This window comes from Myodes glareolus, chromosome 24 (genome assembly GCF_982192425.1).
Source record: "Myodes glareolus chromosome 24, mMyoGla1.1, whole genome shotgun sequence".
NCBI classification, from domain to species: Eukaryota; Metazoa; Chordata; class Mammalia; order Rodentia; family Cricetidae; genus Myodes; species Myodes glareolus.
In genome coordinates, this window is record NC_142049.1 from 47,706,885 (window position 1) to 47,729,340 (window position 22,456).

Sequence of the window (22,456 nt, forward strand, 5' to 3'; positions counted from 1 at the left end):
TCCTTCCTTCCTTCCTTCCTTCCTTCCTTCCTTCCTTCCTTCCCTCTGTAGACCAGGCTGACCTCAAACTCACAGAGATCCACCTGCCTCTGCCTCCCGAGTACTAAGATTAAAGGCGTGTGCCATCACCTCCAGGCAGTAATAGCCTTATTTTAAAGATGAAGGAGCCAGGGTGTGTAGGAGCTGGTCCTTGTCTCTATGACAACACTCGTCTAGGAAAGCCCAAATCTGAAAGACATACTATCATTTCTCTTCTCCCATACCACCTTACCTTTGTCCTCAGCCCATCCTTAACCCACGTGTGCACCCCTCACCTGTCCTTCCTTCACCACTCAGAGCAGCCGGTAGCTAAGGCTTCCCATGGCCTACATGGACCTACAGCAGAAGGGTCCCGAGGCGGGAGTCTGTAGGAAGATGCCCAGTGAGGCTTTGCTAACGATGCCTTTGGGAACTTGACCTGACCTAGACCCAACTCACTCTGTCCTCATCCCCCGTCCTCCATCCCTCTTCTGTGTGTCTCACAGGTGAAGACCACCACGTACCTGAGCTACCTGAAGGCGGTGGGCACACCCCTCTGCACCTACACCCTGTTTCTCTTCTTCTGCCAGCAAGTGGCGTCCTTCTGCCAGGGCTACTGGCTGAGCCTCTGGGCTGATGACCCGGTCGTGGATGGACGGCAGACGCATGCAGCCCTGCGTGGCTGGGTCTTTGGACTCCTGGGCTGTCTCCAAGGTACCCTGTGTCAGTGAGCTCCAGCTCTGCCCCCACTCCACCCCTCCTGTCCTTGGATGTCTGCTCAGAACATCCTAGGAGCAACCATCCCAGGTCCTTAATGCAGCCTGGAGGGAATGAGGGCCTGAGGACAGCTCTCACCTACTAAGAAGGTATCCCTGAAGTTAGCCAGCTAATGGTCTCAATCATTCGCCCCAAACCTCCAGACAGCCACATTCATCACAACTAAACCCAGGCCACGACCCCTCCCAGGGCACTCTCTTTGACCTTTATCACTGCCCCATTTTCTCCTCTTTCTTTTTCTTTCTTTCTTTCTTTCTTTCTTTCTTTCTTTCTTTCTTTCTTTCTTTTCCTTCCTTCCTCCTTTCTCCTTCCCTCCCTCCTTCCTTCCTCCTCCCTCTTCTTCCTTCTTACCTCCCTCCTTCCTTCTTCCTCCCTCCCTCCTTCCTTTCTTTCTTCTCATGAACTTTTAAAAAACACTTGTTTGTTTATTATTCTCAGTGTGTGCATAGACACATGGACACCACAGCACACATGCGGTCACACCTGTAGGAGAGGGTTTTCTCCTTCTCCCACACAGATCCCAGAGTTGGTATGCCCAGGTATCAGCCTTGGCAGCAAGTCCTTCTGCTGAACCTTCTCACCAGCCCAGCTCAATTTATTGTTTATTTCGAGGCAGTCTTTCCTCAGAGCCCAGGCTGACCGCTAACTCAAGATCCCCGACTTCCCTCCCAAATGCTGGGACTGTCAGTGTGCAACTGCACACTCAACTCCTTCTATTAAAATAGCAATAATTCCTGAAGTGATCGCAGGCTCACCTCTGCCAGAAGGCAAGGTACAAAGGGTTCCCATATGCCTTTTGCCATGGACACCAGGCTGCGAAGTAATACTGCCATATTGCATCAAGGACCTTGACTTGTACAGTGGCACTGTTTTGTGGTTTATGTAGCAGTCCTCACAACCCCCACACTCGGACTACCGGGCATTCATGTCCCTGCAAGGATCATCTATGGTGTCCTTGTTGAACCTCATCCTCCATATTCCAGTCTCCCCTGTCTTTCCCCCGACTCCCCAACATTTCAAACATGGCCACAGTGAAAAGAAAATGGCGCTGAACATGCAGGTTTGGCCCCGTCATGAAAGCTGAATTTGTCAGAAACAGTGACACACTCCTGTATCCCCAGCTACTTGTGAGGCTGACGACAGGATAGTTACAAGTTTAAGGCCACCCTGGGCTCAAGGGCAGTCCAGGTAACTTAGTGAGATAATATCTCAAAATAAGTGAAAACAGGCGTGGTGGCTCAGCGCAAAGGCAGCTTCCTCCAAACCTGTTGACTTGACATAACTCTTGGGAGCCGTGTGGTAGAAGGAGAGATCAGACTTGCACGGGTTGTCTTCTGATTTCTACATACATGCTATGCAATGGACATGTGTGTGCACACACACATACACACACATACACAAGTAAATGTAATTTTTAAGTAAAAGGGGGCATCTGAGGATATAGCTTAATGTAGAGTGCTTGCCTAGCATGTGTGAGGCCCTGTGTTCAGTCCCCAGCACTGCAAACACAAAGCACCTTCAGCATGATTTACTAGGACTGTAGCCACATTCAGGAAGATGCCATGAGCCTCCCTGACCCTAGGGACTCTTATAATCTGTAAACCAGGGACCCTTCTATCTGTAAACTTGTCTGCATTGGCTGGGAAAAGCTACTTTCAAAATGGTCACTTCATCCACTAGCATGAGCTGTCAATCAACTAAGCTGGAATGAACTTGAACTCCCATTTGGGTGGCAAGCAGCTGCATGTTGGCTACCTCGGACTGGGGTGGTTGCATACCCCTGAAGTCTCAGCACTCCAGAGGTGGAGGCAGGAGAATCAGGAGTTTATAGTGATCCTCTGCTACATCACAAGTCCAAGGCTAGCCTGGACTACATGAGACCCCCCATCTCAAAAGAACTGGACAGTCTCTAGAATCAAGGAAAGGTATTCTCCCACAACCCAGCCATCAGAGGAGCTGGTTCCTGGAGGAGGCCGGGGGTGGGGAGACCTTGGGAGCAGGTGCCAAAGACCCAGTAGTACCTTGTGTGCAACAGGCCACCTCAAGACCCCCCACAGACACACAGCACTTTGCTCCAGCTCAGCCTCCATCCCCCAGGGAAGACTCTGACTGGGCCTTTATGACCTTCATGAACCAATCACAGTGACGCACATGGCTGGTCTGTTCTGACTGGCTAGTTGAGTCATGTGACTGCCCTCACTGTAGTGTGAGACCATGATTGACAGTAGAGTCCCCTCCCCTCGCAGCCACTTCTGCGTGCGGTGGCTTCTTGACCCCTTATTTCCCTTAGCTGTGGCCGACCACTCCAGTTTCTCTCTGTGTCTGCGCATCTGCCTCCTGTCTGTGCCCAGTTCTTAGAAGGACACAGGTGCAGTCCCCACCCAAAATCTAGAGTATTCTTTTATCGTACCTATGAAACTCGTATTCTAAATAAGGTTGCATTTGGAGGTTGGAGTGGGCATGAGTTTGGGGAGACCCTATGCTACGCCCCAGTAGTAGATCTATCAGGTCATACGACAGTCACGGGATGCTGGGAGACCTGTCCCAACCCAGCAGCAGGTTCTACTCAAAGTCCCCTCTGCAGCTGTCGGACTGTTTGCCTCCATGGCTGCTGTGTTCCTGGGAGGGGTCCGAGCCTCGGCTCTGCTTTTCCGGAGCCTCCTGTGGGATGTAGCTCACTGTCCCATCGGCTTCTTCGAGTGCACGCCTGTCGGGAGACTGCTGAACCGCTTCTCCAAGGAGACGGACACAGTGGATGTGGACATCCCGGACAAACTGAGGTCCCTGCTGACCTATGCCTTCGGCCTCCTGGAGGTTGGCCTAGCGGTGTCAATGGCCACGCCTCTGGCCATGGTGGCCATCTTGCCGCTCATGCTCCTCTATGCTGGGTTTCAGGTACGGAGAGTTCAGAGCCCAGATCTTGCTGAGGTCTCTTAGTTGCCCTCTGTTCACCTCACCACCAAGCAGGCCAACAACAGAGGATACCTGCTCCTCCTTGCTCTCTAAGAGCTCCCTCTCAGCGTCCCTGTCCCCCCTCCCACCACAGAGCCTCTATGTGGCCACATCTTGCCAGCTGAGACGCCTGGAGTCGGCCAGCTACTCATCTGTGTGTTCCCATATGGCTGAGACCTTCCAGGGCAGTCCGGTAGTCAGGGCCTTCCAGGCCCAGGGACCCTTCACGGCACAGCACGACGCCCTTATGGATGAGAACCAGAGGGTCAGTTTCCCACGACTGGTGGCTGACAGGTAGGAAGAGCCTGGGATCAGAGTACACCTGGAAAGCCCCTCCCCACAAGGGTTGAGCTGCATGGTTAGAGGGGTCAAATGGCTTGAGTACAGTCCTACAGGCTGGGGACAGTCTGAGGCTGGGTCCCACTCAGACCATCTGAGCACACAGAACAGACAGGGTCTCTGACATCCAGTGGGTTGGAGGTACAAACAGATGTGTGGTTGCCAGCCAACAGTCCCAACCTCTGTTTCCTTGGTGACAAGGCAACTGGTATCAAATGTCCTTAATCTCCTTTGGGGACTAAACAAGAGCACGATATGGGGTCGACTTCTGGCTCGGCCATTTTCAAGCAGGTAGACGCTGGACATGTTACCCGACCTCTCTGAGCCTCGCTCACTCAACTGCTCTCACACTCGGGCAGCTTTGAGGATTCAGCCATTCCAAGGAGCATGCTTCTAACATGTGTACCACATGCCTGGTCCTGCTCCAGCCCTTGCTGAGCCTTGGTTTCCTCAGCTGTCAAATAGAAACAGTGTCGTCTCCCCTTGCAGCCGGGGAGATGTGATGCTCGCAGGGACATGATAAGGTCCTTGTTCAGTCGAGGTCCCGAGCTCCTTGAGCGTGCCTGCTTATAATACCTGCTCACTATCTATACAATGAACGAGCAGACAAAGAATGGTACAGCAGGTCCCGGTGAGAGGTGTGTGCTGGATCTATCCGTTCAGAATGTACTGTCGAGCACATATTTCATGCTGAACTATGGACTGGATCTAGAGACAGAGAAAACAAGATCTTTGTCCCCGTGGAGCCCAGGACTCCTAATGGTGACAACAGTTGGTGACATTAAATGATTTGTCTGGTGAAAGAAGCACGGAGAAGGAGGTTGGTGGGTGCAAGAGAAAGAGAAACACAGTCAGGGCAGGCTCCCAGGAGAGAACCCTGGAGCTGACCACACACACGAGGAGGAAGGCCAGGGCTAGGGACAAGTGAGTAACAAGCTTGCCTTTGAAGTAAGAGGGTTGAAGTAAGAGGGTGTGGGCTCAGGCCCACATTCAAACTCACTTTACCAGTGAGTAGCGGTAATAATAATAATAATAATAATAATAATAATAATAATAATAATAATCCAGGCGTAGCGGCGTGAGCCCATCATCTCAGCACTTGGGAGAGAGGGCTTGGAGTGGAGGCACGTGGGTCCCTGAGGCTCACTGGGCAGCCAGCTAACTCTTTTGATAAGTTCTATGCCAATGAGGGAGCCTGTCTTAAAACAGGAAGGTAGAGCTGGGCGATGGTAGGTGCACCTTTAATTCCAGCACTCGGGAGGCAGGGGCAGGTGGATATCTGAGTTCAACAGAATGAGTTACAGGACAGCTAGGGCTACACAGAGAAACCTTGTCTCAAAATTTAAAAAATAAAAAAACCCAAGGTGGATGACACCTGAGGAATGATTGTTGGGGGACATTCGATCACACTGTGAACCCTGAGTTTGTATTTGCGTTAATTAAATAAAATTAACCTTGGATCAGGAAGTCGAGTTAGCAGCTAGTTAACAGAAAGCAATGATAGAGCATCGGAGGGCACCGAGAAGAGATAGATGCAAAGGTGTAGGGAGGGATTTGGAGTGGTGCAGCTTTTTTGTCTGGCGGAGCAGAAGGATGTGCTCTTTGGGAGACACCAGCAAGGGGAAAGGTCAGCTAGTTGCTACTCAGCCTCTCTGAGCGGCAGGTTTTCACCCCAGCCTTTGAAGTTGAAGATTTATTTATAAATAGGATGATAGAGATTTAGTTATTGCTGCCTTTAGCAGAGGCAGAGCCGGTGCCTATGGGAACAGAGTTCCCACCAGGCTGCAGCCTGAGTGGCCGGGCCGCTGCCGGAGAAGCAGGTCCTAACTGCACAGGCGGAATAGCTGGCTGAACTAGCAGCAGGTTAAGGCGCAGCCGCTGTGCCGAAGGTAAAACTATAAATGACAGATGAGACTGTCCTCTGACTTGCACACACATGCGTACATGTAGCCAAACACCCACCAGGGAGAGGACGTCTCCAAAACAGGAAGCTCTGTGGAACCCCCAACATGTGCCAGGCCCTCGGCTGGGTCGTTGGACAAGGCAGTTAGGTCCCATTGTGGGGCTCCCAGTGGGTGCTGAGCGGCTACCATGACCAGAGAAGTGGGTCCTGCTGAGCCCTGCTTTCCTCTACAGGTGGTTGGCTGCCAACCTGGAGCTCCTGGGGAACGGCCTGGTGTTCGTGGCCTCTCTGTGCGCTGTGCTGAGCAAGGCTCACCTGAGTGCCGGCCTCGTGGGCTTCTCAGTCTCGGCTGCCCTCCAGGTACGCCAGCATCCCACCCCTGCTGGAGTGCTCTCCACTGCCCAGCACTAGGGAACCTTGTTGGATCTCAAGCAAGTGGCTCAAGACCCTCTGTGTGCCCATCCAAGTAATGGTCCAGCACTCTGCCACTTCCGGTTAGGCGAGATAGGCAGAATGTTGAGAGGTGTCCAGTAGGGTGTTTATTGTTAGTGCTTGACAGTATGCAGTGCTGGGTTAGAATACCTGTCCACAAACACACACATACACACTCTCTTTCACACATACACACACTCTTACACACAGTCTCTTGCACACTCTTACACACACACTCTTACACATAGTCTCTACACACTCACACTTACACACACATTCTCTCCATCTTACACTGTATCTTGCACACACTTACACACAGTTCTCTCCTTACACACACCATCTTACCCTGTATCTTGCACACACATACAATTCTTTCCTTGCATACACTGTCTTACCCTGTATCTTGCTCACACTTACACACATTTCTCTCCTTACACACACCATCTTACCCTGTATCTTTCACACCCTTACACACAATTATCTCCTTACACACACCATCTTACCCTGTATCTTGCACACCTTTACACACAATTATCTCCTTACACACACCATCTTACCCTAGATCTTGCACACTCTTGTACACATGCGTGCATGTACACCCCGTCTCATCTGCGCAACAGCAGTAGTTGAAGGTGTTACTCCAAGAGCATCTTCATAAATTATTGGTCACCTCCTTTGGGGTCAGTGCTCTGGGCAACAAGAGAGGCCATGGGGGGCATGTGGCAGGCTGTCCCTGTGAGCCAACAGAGGGAAAAGAATGAGAGCAGGGCCAGCTACGGAACTGCTCATTGGCCCCAGCAAGGCACTTGGAGGCTCAGTGGGATGGACATCAGGGAAGGCCTAGCCCTCTGTAGAAGATGCCTGAATGGAACCCACAGACCCAGGTCTTAAGTGAGTCCTGGAAAGGCCAGACACCTTCTCTGGTCCTGTCTCTGCCCCTGCTTTCTATATTCACTGTCTTATAGGCCAGAGCCCAGTCCCACCCTTGAGGGCCCAGGTCCTCAACCTTCCTGTGCCTACAGTCCCTCTTTCTTTGCCTTCCCTGGCACTTGGCTAGGGAGGAGACCTGATGAGACCCAGAGAAGCCCAGCTGAGGTGTCTTCTCAAACCAGGTGACACAGACTCTGCAGTGGGTGGTCCGCAGCTGGACAGATCTGGAGAACAGCATGGTGGCGGTGGAGCGCGTGCAGGACTACACCGACATCCCCAAAGAGGTAATGAGAGGGAGGATGCCTGCCCCTTCCTGCCAGGAAGCAGCATCTCTGTGGGCTGTGACAGCCAGGGTGACCGCGAGAGAGCAGGACAGGTCACTCGCTGAGTGCCTCGCTGTAGTGACAGCATCACTGCAGCAGCAGGAAGGACGTTCCCTCGGCTTTGTGACGAGAAAGTGACAGCCATGCTCCAGCCATGTAATGGGGCATAGGGCAGGGCAAGGCCGTCACCAGGCCAAGAACAATGGTGGTAGAGTGACTTCTTAACCTAGCGACAAGCCAGGACAGCTGCGGGTGCCAAGGACAGACCAGGGTTCTCATGACACATGACACAGTGACTTCTTAACCTAGCGACAAGCCAGGACAGCTGCGGGTGCCGACAGACCAGGATTCTCATGACGCATGACACAGTGACTTCTTAACCTAGCGACAAGCCAGGACAGCTGCGGGTGCCAAGGACAGACCAGGGTTCTCATGACACATGACACAGTGACTTCTTAACCTAGCGACAAGCCAGGACAGCTGCGGGTGCCGACAGACCAGGATTCTCATGACGCAATTCCACAGGAACGGAGCAGCGAGGTCAATGACATGGCGTCAAGCTGGGCACAGCAGCTCACAACTAAATCTCAGCTCTTAGGACGTTAATGCAGGAGGATTGTTGCTAGGTGGGAGACTGCCTGGTCTGTCTAGTGAGTTAAGGCTAGTCTGAGCTACATAGTGAGAAGCTATTCTGGATAGAGAATTTTAAGTTATCCTGGGCTACATAGCAGATTGGGGCTAGCCTGGGCTTTGTAGTAAGTTAGAAGCCAATCTTGGCTATATAAAGCAAGCAGGAATCTAGCCTGAGCTACATAACAAGTTAGAGGTTATTCTGGGCTACACAGAGAGTTGGAGTATATATAGCCTGGGCTAAAAAGAGATTTAGAGGCTAGTCTGGGTTACAGGAAAATTAGATGCTAGTATTGGCTATGTAGCATGTTAGAAACTAGCCTAGGCTATATACTGAGACCTTGTCCTACCAACAAGATGCTGCTCAAATGACCTGGAGTGATTTCCAAATGAAGGTGTAGTGTGGAATGTGGGAAACTGAGGCTCTGAGGGGCAGACCCCTGTGAAGAGCTTAGAACAACTCCTCTGACCTGTGTCCAACCTGTTCCCTGACCTAGGCTCCCTGGAGGCTGCCTACCTGTGCAGCCCGGCCTCTCTGGCCCACTAGGGGAGAGATTGAGTTCCGGGACTTTGGGCTCAGACACCGACCAGAGCTGCCGCTGGCTGTGCGGGGTGTGTCCCTGAAGATCCATGCAGGCGAGAAGGTGGGTGGCACCCCCACGACATCCTGTGGGCAACAGGCTCCAAGTCTGAGAGCTGCCCAGCGTTCTTTCTTTCTGTTTTTGGTTGGTTGGTTGGTTGGTTGGTTTTGGGTTTGGGGATTTTGATTTGGTTTGGTTTGGTTTCTGGTTTTTCAAGTCAGGGTTTCTCTGTAACTTTGGAGCCTGTCCTGGAACTTGCAATGTAGACCAGGCTGGCCTCGAACTCACAGAGATCTGCCTGCCTCTGCCTCCCGAGTGCTGGGATTAAAGGTGTACGCCACCACCGCCCGGCTCCTTCACTCCCATCTCCCAGACCCTGATGTGCCTCTGTGTCTACCTTGATGTCCCTGGATGAGGGGCATATTGGGCTGCCGGGAAGGATGGATAAGGAACAGACAACAAAGGATGAAGTGTGGGAAAGAACGAGGAGGGTGGGATGACTAGAAAGAAAGGACGGATGAACTGATCAGGGGGCAAAGAAAAGAGGATGCGGGAGCTGTGAAGGAGGGCTTGCATGGACGGATGGGGAGTGACGGAGGTGGCTAGGACATGGAGGAAAGGTAAGGGGCAGAAATGTTGGGAGGAGGAGGAGCTAGAGAGAGCCCAGGTGGAAGGATGAGGGGCTGTATTGAAGGGGCGTGCTCAGTGGAGGGGGTACAGAGATGGAGGGATGAGTGGTTGTGATTAGGGGGCGCGTTCAGTGGAGGAGGTACAGAGACAAGTCCTGTGCAGGGGAAGAGGGTATGCATGGACCTCAGGGCTAAGGCAGACCTGCTCAGTGTGGGCCTCTCTCTTTGTTACCTGGCAGGTAGGCATCGTGGGCAGGACAGGGGCTGGGAAGTCCTCCCTGGCTTCGGGCCTGCTGAGGCTTCAGGAGGCCGCCGAGGGTGATATCTGGATTGACGGGGTCCCCATCACCCATGTGGGCCTGCACACGCTGCGGTCCCGAATCACCATCATCCCTCAGGTGAGGCCTAGGACCATGGGAAAGAGAGGGAGCGTTGGCATGGCCCTGTTCTGACCCAGCGTCCCTCTGGCCAGGACCCTGTCCTGTTCCCAGGCTCTCTACGGATGAACCTGGACCTTCTTCAGGAACACACAGATGAAGACATCTGGGCAGCGCTGGAGACGGTGCAGCTCAAGGCCTTTGTGGTCAGCCTGCCCGGCCAGCTGCAGTATGAGTGTGCGGGCCAGGGAGATGATCTGAGGTATGGCCATCCAGCAGTGGCAGACCAGAATGAAGTGGGCAGGACAGGGACAGTCTGGGCTCTGAGCATACTTTCTCGGAGTATGCTCAACCCCATTCAATTTCTCAGATTCTCAACCCCGTCGACTCATACAGGTCCCCAGCCTTCCCCGCAGTCCCAAGCCTCAGGATCTCTGTGCCATGTTCTTTTTCCCATGGCAAAGAGCCCACAGACACTCTGTCCCACTCAGTATCTATTTTGCTACAAAAGCACTATGCTTGATGCTTGACTCTGATCTCAGATTCACTGTGGCTAAGTGATGTGTGTGTGTGTGCGTGTGTGTGCATGTGGTATGTGTGTGGTGTGTGTGTACTGTGTGTGGTGTGTGTGTACTGTGTGTGGTGTGTGTGTTCGTGTGTGTATGTGCGCATGCGTGCGTGTGTGTGTGTGTGGTGGTGTGTGTGTGTGGTGTGTGTGTGGTGTGTATGTGTAGTGTGTATGTGTGGGGTGTGTGTGGTGTGTGTGGTATGTATGTGTGCATGCATGTGTGTGTATGGTGTGTGTGGTGTGTATGTGTGTGTGTGTGTGTGTGTGGTGTGTATGTGTGGTGTGTGTGTGCGTGTGTGGAGGCCAAAGGTCCACCTTGAGTGTCCCGTCTATCACTCTCCACCTTGTTTTTGAGACAGGGTCTCTTGCTGAACCTGAAGCTCGTGAATTCTCCTAGGCTCCCAGGGAACCTTTTGTGTCTGCCTTCCTGGAACTGGGATCACAGATCCATGCCCTTGTGCCCAGCTTTTATGTGGGTATTGGGGATCTGAACCCAGATCCTCATGTTTGCACAACGGGCATTTCCATGACTGAGCCATCTCCCCAGTGATGCCCTTTGCTGGAGTATGTTAAGGATGAAGCACACATAACACAAACAGGGGCTGGGGGGATGCAGCATTCTTTTTTTTTTTTTTCAGCACAGGTCAGTTCCCATAGGGCCTCGTGCACACCGAGGGCATGCTCTAGAGCTGCCGTCCAGCCCTGGCCTTTCCTGGATGTCCAGCTCTGCAGTGTGAAGCACGGTTGTGCAGAGCTGGTATTGGTGGTGCAGGCTTGGGAGCCTAGCACTCAAGAGGCTGGAACAGGAAGAGGTCAAGTTTGAGGGCAGCCTGGGCTCCATAGTGAGGCACTGTCTCAAAAAGCCAAAACCAAGTAAGACTGGGTTCCATACCTTTACTCCCAGAACTCAGGAGGCAGAAGCAGGTGGATCTCTGTGAGTGTGAGGCCAGCCTGGTCTATGTCGTGAGTTCCCGGTCAGCCAGGGCTATATATTAAGATCCTGTTTCAAACAAATAAAACAAAAAGGAACAATAGCCACCTTCTGTGGCCGGTATCCACTAAACACCCCTCATCACTTAGCAGGTTGTGATGGGGGCTGGGGAGATAGACGCTCTGTGGGCAAGTGTGAGGACCAGAGTTCAGATCCCCTGAACTCACGTAAATCTAAGTGGGCTTAGCAGCCACCTGTAATTTCAGTGCTGGGGAGGCAAAGACAGGAGATGCCTGGGACAAGCTAGCTAGCCAGGCTAGCTAGGACAGCCCACTCTGGGTTCAGGGAGACACTCCACTTCTGTGAATAAAGTGGAGAGTAACTGAGGAAGCCACCCCATGCCAGCCAGCCTCTGGCCTGCACACACCCGTGCACACACATGTACCTGCAGATGTACATCCCAAGTGCCCGCAATGCTCATGCAGAACAAAAGAAAAAGAAAGCAGACTTTCCACAGGTAGAGAAACCAGGGCTCAGAGGTGTGAATGACTTGTCCACAGCCAGCCAGAAATGGATTGCCCCAAACCGTGCAGACTTAGACCCTCGTGGTGGGGACAACATACCCAGACGCCATCGGCAGCTGTCCGCAGGGTCAGCTTGCAGACAGGCCTATACTAACTGATGACACCGACTTAACCTAACCATGCAACTTATTCACAGCGTGGGTCAAAAGCAGCTCCTATGCCTGGCACGTGCCCTGCTCCGGAAAACCCAGATCCTCATCCTGGACGAGGCCACCGCCTCCGTGGACCTGGGGACAGAGATGCAGATGCAGGCGGCCCTGGAGCAGTGGTTCGCTCGGTGCACAGTTCTGCTCATTGCCCACCGTTTGCGCTCCGTGATGGACTGCGCCAGGTAAGGCGTCCCTCCTGGCAGTGGTGCGGAGGAAGGCGTGGAATGTGTTCGTCTGCAAATGTCCTGAGGTGGATGGCGAACGGTCCACTGCTCAGGGTGCATTCGGCCCAGGAACTGTACATCCAGAAAGACGGGAGGGGCAGGACCCAGCTTGGAAAATCAAAACTTCTGGGGAGTGAATTCAAAGCAGAGCTGGGTTCTCAGCTGATGAGGGCCTCAGCCACTGTCTTAAGAACGGTTCCATGTCTTCCTTGCAGGGTTCTGGTCATGGATGAGGGACAGGTGGCAGAGAGTGGCAGTCCAGCCCAGTTGCTGGCCCAGAAAGGCCTGTTTTACAGGCTAGCCCAGGAGTCAGGCCTTGCTTGAGTCGGGACTCTTGACAACTTCCTTGGAGCCAACTGTTCAGCCTGCAGTGGCTGGGGATGCCAGAGACCCGGGGACCACTGGGTACTCCCCACGATGCTCAATCTATCCTCTCTAGGAGGAAGATGGCAGAGAAAGTGACAGATGATTGGAATACCAGACCCAGAAGAACCCGGCATGTCCAGGCTGGTGGCCTGAGCAAGGCCGTGATCACTCTACAACCAGAGTAGATACTGACTCTCAGCCCAAGTTCTACTTCAAGGCCACAGCTGCCCCAGGCCGATTAGGCTGGATGCCTGTGATGGTCTGCACATTTCCCCTAGCTCCTTATTTTGATGTCATTGTAGATTTCACACGCAGTTAAGACATCACCCAGGGAGAACCCTAGGACCCTCTGACCTTTTTGTTCTGGGGCAACAGCTTGTGCAATGCCAGGACAAGATCAGGTGGCACAATGACACTAGCAGTTGTGTTCACGTTTCCTCTATTGCTTGTGTGTCTCTGTCTATATCCAGTGCTTTTGTTGTCATTAATTTTGAGAGAATTTCACACAGCCCAGGCTGGCCTTGAGCTCTCTTTGAAGCTGAAGATGGCCTTGAACCTGTGATGTTCCTGCCTCCCCTCCCGAGTGCTGGGAATGCAGGCCTGTGTCACTACACCCTGTTTGCAGGTCTCAAACCCAAAGCTTTCTGTGTGCTTGACAAGCTCCCTAGCAACTGCATTACGTCCCTAGCTCTGGATTCCGTTCTATACCTATTTAAAATCGTAACAGTAAAGGGTCTCTCACCATGTAGTCCAGGCTGGCCTCAAACTCAACATCCTCCTGCCTCTGCCTCCAGAGTGCTGGAATGACAAGCGTGTGTCCCAACACCCACCTGGACTCACCCCAGTTACCTAGCAACATCACAGCCACTGTTGGTCGTGGGCCAGGCCTGGTGGGTCCTGCGCATGATAGTGGGTGAGCAGTATCCTTGGCTTCTACTCAGAGGTGCCCTGCTATAGTCATGGTAAAGTTATTTCCACATACTGCCATGGTGCCCTGGGGCAGCATCACTGATCCACTCTGCCCTGGTACCACCCATGACTCACTGACTGATACATGGGCAATGGCTCTGTTGGGGTCAGGAGGGGAAACCTACCTGCTTCTAGGATACAGGGCATGTTCTTCCCTCTACTCTGAGGCATCCCGGATGGCCCACCTTGATACAGGGTTTGGGAGGGTTTCCTTTCAGCCCAGAGTGGTTCCCCTTTGTTAGCATAGCCTGCAGCTCATTCTAAGGCTCTTCACATGGCAAGGAGCCAGTCTCAGCACCAAGGCTACTTTTATCATGCAAAAGAAGAAACTGAAGCCAAAAAGTGGGGATACGGGTACCCAGTGGCCAGGTGGCAACTCACCCCTGGGCTTCTCACCACCCAGTTTGAGTGGTCCTGTAGACAGTTCTGCTCTGGAGGAACCAGAGTTGTGGCACACAACACTCGGCCTGCTTTTTGGCTGTCTGGCCTGGGGCAGAGGCTGCTGTGTGTCTGTGAATCTACCTGGGAGATTGAGAAGACTGAAGGCCCACCAAGTCTGGGATAAAGCCTGGGTCACAGGCTGGCCATCACATGGGAGCACCTAGCAGACCAGCAGGGTGATCCAGCCCACTAATCCCTCAGCCAAGGTTGCCTGCTAGCAGGTCCCAGCCTGTGACAGGAATAGGACTCAGTTCCAGCAGGCCACAGGCACACATTCTCAGCCTTTGACTGTCCCTCTGGGCCTTTTGCTTTTCTGTGGAGTTGGGTTGGAACGTTTGCCTGGCAAATGCTATCCCTGATGCTCCTCCCTGCCTGACACTGAAGGTGTCTCAGCTATACCAGAGTCCTCCTCCCTGCAGACACAGCTGTGTGCCAGACGTGGCTGTGGGTTTAGGAGACGCAGAGGAGGCAGGCGTCACCATCCGGCCCCTTACCCCCATGTCTCTTTGTGGATGTATTTGGTGGCCACTGAATCCTTTGACAGAAGAGAAAACTGAGCCCAGGCCAACATCTTTAGTGCCAACATCTGTCCAGCTTCCCAGCCACCAGGCCTTCCTGCCTCAGCACGCATCCCGAACCGACTTCCGCCCTGAACTCCCACCTCAAGGACAGAGGCTAGCGGCAAGCTTCCTTCTCTCCTTAAACCGAGAGACTTGCTTGAGAAGTTGTAGGTCTGTCTGTCTATCATGTGTCTCGAGAGCCTTGCCCGGTACACAGCATGGACACTCAATCTGTACTGACTGGGTGAGCCAGGGACAGGAAGGAGGGACTTGTGAACATAGCACACCCATTGGCAAGTGGTCTCAGGAACAGGCACTGTGCCAGCTGTTTTTCCTGAATTATTTCATCCTCATAGACCCCAACCAGCAGTGTGTGACGGCCTCTGCGGACCAATGCAGGATCTGGAGGACCTAAAGGGTTAAGGTCAAGAGGCTCTGGTGACAACAGACCTAGGATTTTTTTTTAATTTTTTCATTTATTTTACATACCAACCACAGTTTCCCCTCCCTCCTCTCGTCCCTTCCCTCACCCCTCCTCCCTTCTACATGCCACCAATCCACTCCTGGATCAGAAAGAGTCAGGCCTCCCATGGGAGTCAAAACCTGGCCCATCAAGTTGAGGCAGGACCAAGCTCCTCCCCCTGCATCAAGGCTGGGCGAGGTGTCCCAGCATGGCGAGCTGGTTCCTAAAGCCAGCTCGTATACCAGGGATCTAGGTTTGGTCCCATCAGAGAACCCCAGCTCTGTGTGGGGGCTGCATGAGGCACTCGAAGGAGGAAATGGGCCTGAAATAAACACAGTAAGCAGAGGCCAGTGAAGCAAAGCTGGCTTGGCGGGGAGCTGGGGGAGGTCGCAGGACGGTGTGACAGTTACACCGCTGACTCGTGCTCATGGGGTCAGTATGGCTGCTGGACAGATGACAGGCAGACGGCATGCCTGAGTGGGGTAGTCAAGGATGAAGTTGGGAGCCCCCCTCTCCTGGGCTCTGAAGCCTTGATCTGAGAATATGGTTACTGCTTCCCTCAGCTGCTTCTTCACAGAGCAGACTAGACTGGACCCCAGCACCCAGTGTCTATCCAGCTATCTTCTCAGTGAGGACTCTGAGGCCTGGCATTAGAACTCAGAAACACACCCCACATGTCTGTGGACAGCGTCCACCCCACCGGCTCACAGGTCCACCTTGTATAACTCATGATGATGTTGGACCGGTGAGCGACAGTGAGCATGGTACAGCCTTCAGACTGCGTCCGGATGGTGGAGTGAATGAGGGCAATTGTCTCTGGGCACACAGCTGCTGTGGCCCCATCCAAGAGCCCAGGCCAGGCACACCAGTTGGCACTGCCTGATGCTGGAGAGGGAGGAAAGCCCAGCAGTCTTAAGCCAGGCCTGGGATGGGAGAAGGCTGACAGTTTGGGAGGCTTTGAACAGGGGAACGAACCCACTCCTCATATCCATGCCCGTGGCAGACATTACTAATCAATCATACTTACAATTCCTGTTGAGCAGAAATTGAGTTTGGAATCCTTCCCAGCACAAGGGTTAGAGGGGATAATACTTGAAGTAGCAGCCCAGTTTGGTGCGGATGATGTAATAGATAGCAAAAGTACCTCAGTATCCCTGCGTCCTGCTGAGCTGTAGGGGCCGCAGCACCGCTGGGCTCAGATGTGTGCCTGGTCTTGGCCAATGGGATGTTGGTAGAGGCCTGGTGAGGGAATGAGCACTGAGCATGCTCACTCTTTGCCAGTCTTCTGGGTGTGAAAAATATAGGCATTGGTCTCATTGAGGCCAAGTTAGCAGTCCTTCCCATCCCCACGCCATGACTGAACCCAACCAAGATCAGCAGCACAGCCACTGGGTGACCACCCTAGCATGGGAGCAGAGTGCAGGCTGGTTGCCCTGGTGATGGATCGCTGCAGCTAGCACAGAGGCAAGAGGGCAGAATGTTCATACACCCGGCTCCCGTCTGCCTCCTCAGGTTATCCCTGCCTCCTGCACACTCAGGTGCTGGAGCTCCAGGGCCATCCAGATGCTATCAGAATACCACCGAGAGGGTTCAGTTCATGCACAGAGAACCGAAGAACAAAACAGGATCCCGTGCAAGGACACTAGGCAGCATGTGTGAGGGTCTGAATCTAGAAGGTTCCACGCAGACTGATGTCTTGAGCACTTGTTCCTCACCTGGTGGTGTTACTCTGGGGTGTGTGTAGCTTTAGGAGGTGGGGCCTGGCTGGGGTTGCGTGCTAGGGGCAGACCTCTGAAGGTTAGGCTTGGCACTGATTCTGGCTGGATCCCTGCTACCTGCTGCCTGCCACGGCGAGTCATGCTCCCCACGCTCCATCACAGCCACCCCGAGTGCTGGGAGCCAAGATAAACCTCCGCTCCCTGCAGATGATCCCATCACAGCTGTCAGAAAAGTAACAACCAACATGTGACAGTCACACCACATGAACAAAGGGGGCCGCAGAGGTAAGGCGTGACGCGTGAGTTCTGGGGCATTCGCAAAGGGAAACTTCTGGAAACCCAGAGTTAACAACGGGGCCAACACTGGTATTTTTGCACTTCACCAAATTTTCAATATGCAAATGTGCTGGGAATTTTCTAGAAGGGAAATGTGGCATGGGAAATTCCTAAAGTACTGAGGATGCCTCCTGCGTAGTTTAAATGAGAAATGTCCCCCACAGGCCCATGGATATGGATGATCGATCCCCAGCTGGCGGTGCTGATTGGGGTTTATGAACCTTTAGGAGATGCAGCTTGCTGGAGGAAGTCCTCACTGGGGGTGGGGTGGGCTTCGGGGGCTTCCTGTTCTTTCTCTCCCTGTGTGGATGAAAGGCAGTGGTTCCCTGCTGCCATGCCTTCCCTACCGTTGTGGGCACTGTCTCCGGAACCGTGAACCAGAATCCCTTTCTCAGCATTGCGTTGGCCCCACCTCAGCACAGACTGTCAGTTAAACTGAAGGGGAAACCACAAACATGGCAGTGCCCTCGGGAACTGCTGCCCACAGCGTGAGTCCAGAAACCTCCTATCTGTGCCTTAGCTGTAGAAAGAGATGAACTGACTCCTGCAACTGACAGAGGAGACGGGGTCTTTCCGAGCCCGCCACTACCACAATCCATAAATGCCAGTTCCTCGGATGAAGTGGTACAGATATGTGTGTTTATGTGCGTGCACATGCTTATGTATGTGTGCAAATGTGTAGGTTTGTTATATTATGTAAATTAATATATACATGTGTATATTTATGTGTGTTTGAGTGTATATATTTACATGGGTGTTTAAATTTGTGTCTGTGTACATGTGTATACCTCTATGTGTGTACATGTGTATATCTATTTGTGGGTGTACAAATATATATGTATGTACGTGTATATATTTGAGTGTACATGTGTATATTAGAGTGTGTACGTGTATATGTTTCTGTGCATATATGTATATGCGTATGTGTCTGTACATGTGGATGCTTATGTATGTACACGTGTATAGTTATGTTTTGTGTGTATTTATGTGTACATTTGTGTATGTTTATGTGTGTGTGTATGTGTATGTTTGCACATGCACTTGTCAATAGTAGGACCTCAGTGTACACTGGCCTACTTCTGCGTTAGTACTTCAATGTCCAGGTGCACTGCTATAGTAACTTCTAGTCAGTGTCCGTCTGTGGGAGGGGCTGTAGCGGTCCCGTAGTTCTTGTTGCTCTACTTTTGCTACCATTCGCACTACATTCTTGTTCATCCCCGTGCACCGTTCTATTCCTAAATATGGGAATAGCTATTCTAGCTTAGGCATGTGCAGAGCTGTACACTATTCTACCTGCCGTATTGAGATGTGCGTCCCTTTGCCCTGCAGTGGTAGCACATCAGTTTTTGAAAGATGCCCTTGTGTGCTGCTTGGGATTGTGCGCTGCTTTACCATGTGCCTTGATCCGCTAGGATAGCCTTTGCGCTCCTGTCTAGACCTTGATGGATGCTAGCGCACATCCACGAGTCCTGCAGTCGTATACTTGAGTGCATTTCTGTAATTGGACATGTGGGTCCAGTTGCACTTGGAAATCTATGACGGCTGCCGTAGGGGAGCCTTGAGATAACAGCTGCTATATTGAATCTGTGTGCACTCTGTTACTTGGATTTCCACATTGCTGCACTTTGTCGCAAATGCACATCAGTTTGCACTGCAGTACTAGTGCCTTGGTTCTTGCAGGGACACCATTGTGTAGGGATTTAGTGGTAGACACCTACGTGGTGCTCTACTGGTGCATCCGTGTGCAGTGACGTACTAGGATCTCCTCACGTGCTCCTGTCTAGTGCTTCCATGAGTGTGGCTGTCCAAGACCCACGAGTCCTGCAGTAGCATCACGCTTGTGTACATTTCAGTAATCTGTGTACAGCTGGATTCGTTTATCCATGAGTACTGCTTTACAAGAACACGTGTGAGCAACTTTTCTAATATGGAATTCATGTGCGCTCCTTTCCTTGCATTTCCACAAACAGTCCACAAGGGTGCAGCAGTGCACATGAATATAAGGTAAAACGGTACTCAGGGACTCACTGTTAGAGACGTGATCACACATGTTCTCTGCATATGAATTGTATCAGTATTTTCTGTGCGTGAATTGTATTAGTGCAGCCCCACACATGAATGCATTACCAAAGTTTACAATGGCATCTGTGTAAAACCCTGCAGCAGGCACAGAGGTCCTTGTGCTCACAGATGAGCACAGGGTGAACCTGGAATGTTAAACACACAGGGTTGTTACCCAAGGCAAAGAGTGCATAACCTGTTACCTGCCCAGAGGGCTGGGAACCGCTGTGGTTAGCAGATATGGCCTGGCGACCTCTGCGCTCTCTGGTGACTGAGACTCACCGGATTCTCCCCCAGACCTTTATCATGAACTTTGTCTTCTCAGTCTACAGAACCCATCATTATGGACTTTACAAAACATTTCAATGTAGTCACAGCTGGTCTGTATTTAGCTTACTTTGTTCCTCTAAGATATTTGTGTATGTTTTGCTGTGCATGTGGACTTGAGTTAATTATTACCAGAGTAAATTTCCACCAAATTTTGCTGTGCTTAAATATACCTAAAATAAGTACTCGGATTCGGACTCCAGAAGTTTGAACAGGGCCGGCTACTTAGCCGTGTTGAACTGAACTGCTCCCGTGGATGGTCTCTCTGCAGGCCGTAGAGGCCACGGCCATCCTCTCATAAGCTGTACTGCTGCATCTGTGCATGTTCCTGGAGCTGTACATCTGTGCACTGCCATACAACAGCATCCACAGGAGCCGCGCTATGAGAGCATCCCTGATCATTCGCTTAGTATTGAATCCTCTCATGCTCCTTTACATACGTTTCTATGTGTGCTGCTGTGATTGCACACCCGTGGTACTGCTGTTCACAGTCATCACATGTTCTAATGACACACCAATCGCGGGACACCAGTGAGCTTCCCTCTGCTTCTTTACTAGTACTTCAATGTGCAGGTCGCTGCTGTAATAATCTCAGCCAGGCTGCTGTCCATAGCAAACGTATGATAAATCCTGTTACAGTTCATCTGTATGCAGTGTAATAGCCACACAGCCCTTCTTTCTGCTGCCCCAGTCCTTCCATTTGCACCTTGACCTTGTCCATCCTGGTGCGGTGCTGCACCCCTGAATACGTATGAACTGATATGTTCTGGTTTAGGTCTGTACAAGCGCACATGTCTGCTGAGCCGTGGGAGCGCATCAGTCCGACCACGCAGCTGTATGTAGGCTCTTACAAAGACAAAATTACGCAGAGCCTTGGTAACAGACGTGTTCACTGCTCCACTCGAACACTCGTGTGTCGTGATGTCCTAGTCCAGCCGTGTATGAGCCTCTCTAGTGCTAATACTGTACCTCCGTGTGTCTGCAGTAGGGTCCTGTCAGTGCGTGTTTCCGAGAGCCTACCCCGTGTGCAGCTGTACTCGGACATCCATTTGTGCTGCTTCACGAGGACACGGGTTGACTCCGGTAGTAGTGACTCCATGCTCACTCCTTCACTTGTGTCTCCGTGTGAGCTGCTGTAGTAAACCCCCGTGTGGTCTGTTGTCCGTGGACATCCATGCATGTAGGTGTGCTAGTAAACCTGTGGGCACTCGGCAATGCGGCAGCAGTGTTCGCAGCTCTGCCCTCTGCACAGCTGCTTCCATGTCCACATGCCTGACCCTCGCCGTGTCCTTGTTGCTCTGCACTTAGTAAATCTATGATGGCTTCTGTCACAGCACAACTGTTGTGTTCAGTGCAGAGGGGACAGTGCGTGACTGGGGCAGACTGAGGGGCCACTGGCAGTGGCACCAGGATTTATCCCTACTGCTTGTACTGTTTTTTGGGGAACTTATTCTCTTTGGATAGATATCTTGCTCAATCTAGCTATAGTAGGGAGGGCTTGGACCCTCCCTACAGCAATGTGCCTTACCTTCTCTGAGGAGGGGATGTGGGTGGGCTGGGAGGGTGTGTGGAGGGAATGGGAGGAGGGGAGGGAGTGGGAACTGGAATTGGTATGTAAAATGAAAAAAAAGATAGTTTGTTTTCTTTTTAAAAAATAAAACAAATTTTTTAAAAGTACACCTTAAAATGAACAAATGAAATAAAATTCATGTACACTACTTTCCTTGCATTTCTGTGTGTGCCGCTCTACTAGTCGACCCGCCTTTGAGTGATGTCCACGAACACCAGAGTGTTTCTCCCACTTGCACCATGCTCTCGTCCGCCACAGACCAAACCAAGTCCATCTGCTCTGTGGTCAGGGCACAGCAGTGTCTGCGGCAGTGACGTCCAGTGGATTGTAGTGATGGATGTGTCTGCAGCCTGTGTCTGAGCATTCATGTGCAGTGATGGACCAGTTACCTCATGTGCTCCTGCCCAGCATTTTCATGAGTGCTGATTTCGTGCATCCATGAATCTTGCTGCAGTGTTACGTTTGGGTGCTTCTCTGTACTAGTACATCAGTGTATGGCTGTACTTGGACATCCTTGTGTTCTGGTTTACAAAAGCACACGTGGTCACTCCTGTAGTACATGTACACTCCTTTACTTGTGCTTCCATGAACACTGCTTTCCAGACGACCATATGCTCTGATTGTAGTAATAACATGGACACACTGCTATGAGGTCGTCCGTGTGCATCGCTCTGCTTCTGAGCTGCTACTGCAAGGCCCACGGGCACTGCAGTGACGTTCTCATGCGTGCTGTTTACTAACACGTCTGTGATTGTTTCTGTTGCGGTACACCTGTGAGCCTTCCCTGAGGAGCACAGCTGCTCTTGTGGACGCACTATTACTTGTGTTTGCACTGTGCACTTCTTCACGTGTGCGCAGCTCTTCCAGCTCAAGCACGCACAGCTGTGTTGTGAATGCACACCGGTTGGCTGTAGCAGTACACTACTACGCCGTGCGTAGAGCTTTAGTAACAGACGCGTGTGCCCTGCTCTGCTAGTGCATTTGTGGGTAGCGATGTCCTAGTGCATCCTTGTGTGCTCCTGACATGTTCCTCCATGAGTACTGAAAGTGTCCATCCATAAGCCCTGCTGAGGTCCTCCCTCTGTGTCTCGGCAATGGTACATCTGTGTAGGGCTGTGCTGAGAAATCCACGCGTGCTGCTTTATGAAAACTCATGTGACCCATCCTGTAATACTGGATTTATGTGTGCTCGTGAGCTAGTACTACCGTGTGCACTGCTCTTCGCGGATGCTCACTCATTCTGATGTGCTAGTACCGACCCGGCCACGCAGACCGTAGGACATCAGTTTGCTCTGCTG

The 22,456-nt window shown here is 52.0% G+C and overlaps 1 protein-coding gene across 1 annotated transcript in view; it reads left to right on the forward strand.

Moving 5' to 3' along the window:
* Positions 1 to 13,155, forward strand: part of Abcc6 (ATP binding cassette subfamily C member 6) — a 48,897-nt gene extending 35,742 nt beyond the window's left edge. The window contains exons 22-31 of the mRNA XM_087901491.1: positions 525 to 732; positions 3,380 to 3,690; positions 3,842 to 4,041; positions 6,223 to 6,349; positions 7,534 to 7,635; positions 8,802 to 8,952; positions 9,758 to 9,912; positions 9,987 to 10,153; positions 12,111 to 12,305; positions 12,563 to 13,155. Of these exons, the coding sequence (XP_087757617.1) occupies positions 525 to 732; positions 3,380 to 3,690; positions 3,842 to 4,041; positions 6,223 to 6,349; positions 7,534 to 7,635; positions 8,802 to 8,952; positions 9,758 to 9,912; positions 9,987 to 10,153; positions 12,111 to 12,305; positions 12,563 to 12,671 (1,725 nt within the window). The 3' untranslated portion in view covers positions 12,672 to 13,155. The remainder of the gene's footprint in view (positions 1 to 524; positions 733 to 3,379; positions 3,691 to 3,841; positions 4,042 to 6,222; positions 6,350 to 7,533; positions 7,636 to 8,801; positions 8,953 to 9,757; positions 9,913 to 9,986; positions 10,154 to 12,110; positions 12,306 to 12,562) is intronic.
* The last annotated feature ends 9,301 nt before the right edge of the window (positions 13,156 to 22,456 follow it).